The sequence below is a fragment of the Daucus carota genome, chromosome 2 (assembly GCF_001625215.2).
Source record: "Daucus carota subsp. sativus chromosome 2, DH1 v3.0, whole genome shotgun sequence".
In the NCBI taxonomy this organism is placed as follows: Eukaryota; Viridiplantae; Streptophyta; class Magnoliopsida; order Apiales; family Apiaceae; genus Daucus; species Daucus carota.
In genome coordinates this window covers 33,171,791-33,177,811 of record NC_030382.2, presented here as the reverse complement: position 1 = coordinate 33,177,811, position 6,021 = coordinate 33,171,791, and the positions used below count along the sequence as shown (strand labels likewise).

The 6,021-nt window shown below is 35.0% G+C and overlaps 1 protein-coding gene across 1 annotated transcript; it reads left to right on the top strand.

Annotated features, from left to right (window-relative positions):
• Positions 1–320: 320 nt before the first annotated feature.
• Positions 321–2,083, top strand: LOC108206261 (2-methylene-furan-3-one reductase). The gene is made up of 3 exons (XM_017376506.2): positions 321–784; positions 997–1,320; positions 1,498–2,083. The coding sequence occupies exons 1-3, from the start codon at positions 602–604 to the stop codon at positions 1,921–1,923; spliced, it is 933 nt and encodes a 310-aa protein (XP_017231995.1). The 5' UTR covers positions 321–601; the 3' UTR covers positions 1,924–2,083.
• The last annotated feature ends 3,938 nt before the right edge of the window (positions 2,084–6,021 follow it).

The following is a 6,021-nucleotide window of genomic DNA, read 5'->3' as shown; positions in this document are numbered from 1 at the left end:
CAAAACGATACTTGTTTTGAGACATAAGAAGTACATTATCTGGTTCTCCATCTTACGTTATGAAACATGATCCAAACAATAAGGGTGGTTTAAACTGCAAGCACTTGTCCCAATATCATAACCTTAACAATTAACATGTGTAGAATGTAAAACGCATCTTGGATCCACTTTTCCTCTATTCGCTGTTTTAATTGTTCTAGAATTGTCAATTTTATTTGTTTTTTGTGGTTGGTGCATGTGAAATCAACTAAAAAAATTAGTTCGTAATCAAAGACCTAGAACACCTGATTATTTTAGCTGAATGAATTTGATTTGATCCCATATAAAAGTAGCCATGCGAAGAAAAGTCCAAGTCGTGGCCAATAATGGAAGGCTGCATGCTGTAGATTAATTTCGTGAGCTCAGAAAGTAATAAAAAAAGAGAGAAAGGATTCAGATCTCAGCTGATCACACGTTTTAGTTAACACGATCAATGAAACGTAACATTCATTGTGCCATTATAAATAACAAGGCTGCTGCATAGTTGTAGCAATAACAAATCGACAGATTACTACATTCAGCAGAGAGATTAAATTTTTTATTACAATTCGAAATCGAGAAGATGAAGGCCTGGGTTTATACTGAATATGGTCCATCCGGAAGTGTGTTGAAACTCGAAACAGATTACAGTGTTCCAGAGATCAGTGATGAGCAAGTTCTTCTCAAAGTTGAGGCTGCTGCTCTAAACCCTGTTGATTATAAGCGCATGCTCGGATATTTCAAAGGCATCGACTCTGCTTTACCTGTAAGTGTCACACATTTTTGCCTGTGTACGGTAGAACCCCTCTTAAATGATACTATCGTGTGGACCGGAAAAAATTATCACTTTAAAGAGGTTATATATTGATATCGAGACCTTTTATCACCGTAGAGAAGTTATCAGTAGAAGTTTTACTGCTATTATTATGGTTTTGATATGTGGTTATAGTTTTGTAATTAAATTGTGGATTGTTGCAGCATGTTCCAGGATATGATGTAGCTGGAGTTGTGGTTAAGGTAGGAAGCAAAGTTAAGAAGCTCAAGGAAGGCGACGAGGTTTATGGCAACATTAACGTAACACCTCTGCATAATTGTAAACGATACGGATCACTGGCAGAGTTCACCGCTGTTGAGGAGGATCTTGTGGCTATCAAGCCTAAGAATTTGAGCTTTGCTGAAGCAGCTAGCCTTCCGCTTGCTCTTTCCACTGCTTACCAGGGGTTCGAGCTCGGGGAATTCACACCTGGTAAATCTGTCCTCATCTTGGGAGGTGCTGGCGGTGTTGGGACCCTAGCAATTCAGGTATGTATAGGTGTTTAACATTCGTTATTTGCATAAATAAGTCACTTATTTTTAGAAAAATAATTTATTTCTGAAAAATAAGATTAGCGACATGTACTAGTGGTCCTCAATGTTCTGTTTTATTTTCCAATTTTGTAAATTTTTTGAACTATATTGATTAATCTTGTGCTGATGCAGCTAGCAAAACATGTGTTTGGCGCATCAAAAATTGCAACCACTTGCAGCGCTGCAAAGGCTGAGCTTGTGAAGAGTCTAGGCGCTGATGTCGTGATTGACTACACGAAAGAACAATTTGAGGAGTTGCCTGAGAAGTACGATTTGGTTTTTGACTGTGTTGGTCAGTGCGACAAGGCAGTGAAGGCGATCAAAGAAGACGGGAAGGCAGTAACCATATCGGGTCAGGTGACTGCACCAGGTGTCATATTTCTAGTGGCCTCGAAAGCATCCGACTTGGACACATTGAGTCCCTACTTGGAGAGTGGAAAGGTTAAGGCTTTGTTGGACCCGAAATCCCCATTCCCATTCTCTCAGACAGTCGAAGCATTCGCGCATCTTGAAACTGAGAGAGCCATCGGCAAAGTTGTTGTCTATCCTATTGCCTAAATGCTCACTATTCCTATTGCATTCCTTTCCAATCTTGTTACTGAGAGCCCATTTCCTTATGTAATTTCCTTCAAATGTTATGCTACTGTTGTTTTATTAGGAGTCTTCTGCAAAGTACATGTTGAAATTTAATAACACGCACTGCTAATTTCTTGCATTATGTCTGTTGTTGTTCATCGACAATTCGTGAATTGGACAATTGGTACTGGATCCGTTTATATTAGAACATAAAAGAAAGAGGATATATGCAGAGCAACTATAAAGGAAAAAAAAGAAGGTAAGCTCAGGATCTTAAACAGTGAAAGAATACAATAGTAAGGGGTCGTTTGGTTCAGCTGATTCTGTTATCAGGTATGGGTTTTATTCATTCCAAACGTATACCTGGTGTTTGATTGTCTATTTTTATAATCTGATACCCATACCTCAAACCCATCTGGAATCAGATTTGATACCTTAGGGGGAGAGGGGTATGAGGTATCAAATGAAAATTTTATTAATTCATTTTTATTTATAAAGTTAAATACAATCTCAAAACACATAAATTAAATGGGATATGATATTTTTTTAATTTGAAATAAGTTATACTTATTTTTATTTACTGATAATTAGTAATATTAGTTATTACTAATTATTTATTTTCATTCCAGTACATAAATTATTTATTTTCATTCCAGTACTAAACCAAACACAAGATATCAAGAATGATTCCTCAACCCCATACCAGCTTAACCCGATTCCTGATTCCAAACCCATACCGTCTCGTGAACCAAACGACCCCTAAAGCCGCTCCAATCCTCTGAAAAACCGTTTTCATATTTAAACCGAAAAAGAGCCTGTTACAAATTGAAATTGCCTGTCATATACTTCCTCTGTTTTGAAATATAAGTCGTTTGATTTTTTGACACACATTTCTAAGTCTTTTGATCGCATAGTTAAAATCATTATTTTTCAAAATTTTTTTTTTAGTAAAAGTATATGATTAATATTATAATTTGGAAAAAGAGAATTTAAAAAATAACAATTTAAACTAAACGGTAAAAATACTTAGAAGTGTGTGCCAAAATGTAAATAATTTATACTATTTCATAATAGTAGGAATATGTTTAGATCCGCATTTTTTCAAATTTCGTCTACTTGACCTGATGAATTGACAAAACAAATCAATTTGAGTAGAACGGTGACAATTTCATGATTTTCATCTATTTAACTTGAAGAGTTGACTAAATAAATCCTTTTGAGTGGAACAGTGGGAGTACATGTTCATTTTATTCCTGAGAGCGATGAAGTTGCACGTAGGAGTGAACATAACCGATCCAACCCGTGAAACCCGACCCAAACCAACCTTCTTTTGAACCGATTAAACCGAACTGTCCAAAACCGATAGTTAAATGGGTTTATTTTCAAAAAACCCGAATAAATTGGGTTGGATTAGGGTTTAACATATTATAACCCTTAACCAACCCAACCCAACCCGTTCATATACAAAACAAATAAATTAGTTTTCCTCACATCATTTTTATGTTTGAATCTAGTGATGTTACAATATAGTACATGCAAATTTTTTTGTGCACTCTCATTTGATTGTATTTCAATATTTTAATCTGTTTTGTTAAGTAATATTTGTCTAATTCGTGCTAGCTTCTTTTAGTACACCTGTTAGCTATGTTCTAGAAGTGTCAATGACATCAAGCTAGCAGAGTGCTTTTTTTAAACATCAAGCTCCCTAGTATTAAGTGCATCCATATATTCATAATATATAAATATTTTATTACTTTGGTTTCATGATGACTCATTATGCCCATAATATGTGCAATGAGATTGATCAAAGAAATATAGATAAGAGATATGTGAAGTAGAGTTGATTTTGGAAATATGAAAGTTTAAGTGGACAACTAATTTGAAACAAATTTCTTTCTTAGAAGTGGACATGTAAATTGAAACAGAAGGAGTATCTATTTTTATTTCTATTTATAAAAATATAAATTTTTATATTATCATGTCCCAAACTAAACAATTAATTGTTTATTACTTTTCACAAGTCTAGTCCTTAATTTTTCTGACATCATAATATAAAAATTCCAAACCGATTAAACCGATCCGAATCAACCCAACCCAATATATAAAAGGTAGGGTTGGGTTAGACATATATTTTTGGATTAACGGGTTGGATTTTTAAAAACCGAACTAATTGGGTTGGGTTGTTTTATCGGCTCTAACCCGACCGACCCAACCCGTGTTCACCCCTAGTTGCATGTCCAGGATGACATTTATCAATACAAGGCCCAAAACAATAAAGTCAAGTTTTCCATTAATGATACATGTTTTAAAACAATTTCTAGTTTTCTACAACATTGAGCATCAGATGCTGCCGGGTTCTACACGAATTAACACGCGATTCTTATTCTTTAGTCTTTCGTTGTAATGAACAGGATAACCTTATTTGATGGATTTCTGTCAAATACATTACACATGCACTCCCTGCCTTTTCCGCAGCTTAATGTCGATATCAGTAGCGCTGAAATTCGTATAGAGATGGGTACGGGGCACTTTGGGGTGGGGACTGGTAAGTGGTATTCCCGTTCCTGATTTTCGAATTCGATATCGATTCCCGAACCTGAAAATTAATACTCCTTTTGTCCCAACAATTTCTTTACAGTTTTTTTTTTGTGTCCTACTCTATTCTTTACATATCAAAACTTACTAAAAATAGTCAACGGGTCCCACTACTTCCCCATTTTTTCTCTCTTTCACACTACTTATACTTCATTATCTCTCTTTTATATACTACTCCCTCCATCCCAAATTAGAAGACCCTTTTGAGAAAAAAAAATTATCCCAAAATAGTTGAGCGTCTCTCTTTTCAATGGACATTTATCAACAATCTTCCAACTTTACCCTCTCTTATTTATCATTTCCAATATACCAACTAGCTAATGTTATCAAAAGTCAACAAAATAGATATGGGTAGAGAAGTAAACAGAAACTATCATTTAATACTCCTTAATATGTGTGAAATGAGCAAAGAGCTCATCTAATTTGGGATGGAGGGAGTAAAAATCAATGGGTCTCATCACTTCACCCACTTCTCTTTCTCTTTTCCACTACTTTATACATATTTCTTAATCTCCGTGTCCAAATCAAACGTAAAGAATTGGCCGGGAAAGAAGACTAAGATATTTACTCAAAAATATTAATAAAATTTTTGCACTTGTTTCAAAAATTTCCAAACAAGGCTTTTATTTTTTAGCAAAAAAAAAAACGATTTAATTAAAATTTCTCGTTCCTGATTACATCAATGAACTCCAAGGGAGCAGTACTCCTCGTCCATATATAATCAGCTATATGACGATGATATTGATACCTCGCTAAGTACTGAGTTACATTGTTTGAGTTACATTGTTAGTAGACCGTTTAACAAATTTTAAATTGACATTCTTCGTTTTCACCTCGCTTAAGAGCTGCTTACAGCTTACACTTCTGAATAATTCTACCATAGTAGGACAGCATGGTAGCCGAACTTCTGATGGTCTGGATGACTGTTAAACAATCAGTTTCGACCACCACGTATGTTCTACCTTGGTCTTTTGTCCAGCACAAAGCTTCCTGAATATATATCAACTGCCTATGCTATTTCTGGATTCACACGTCCTGTATGACATTTGGCTCTTGCTTTGATAAGTTCTCGGTGTCACCAAAAATGAGTAGCTGTATCTGTTGGAGGATTTAAATAGCGCGACAATAGTGTTTATCTTAATCATATTTTCTGTTGGTCAAGTCCAATGCTCATCTCCATCCGCTGAAGTCATAAACTCCAGAAAAGAGTCGAATGTTCTATCTTGAGCATATAACCATTGAATTAAGGATCAGTATTGATGATTCTACTACTTGAATAGTATCGATACTTTTTTGATTTGAAACTACTTCATTCGTGAGAATACACTGCGATTTTATTTCTTAGTTGATTTAGAAATCCTGCAACATGGACCATAACATCTTCATTGTTATTTTCTCTTGTTCATCTTATATATTGTTCGTTGATCCCAATAAACTTCAAGTTTTAATTGTAGACTTGTCACTTGTACTCTTAGAGAAAACATA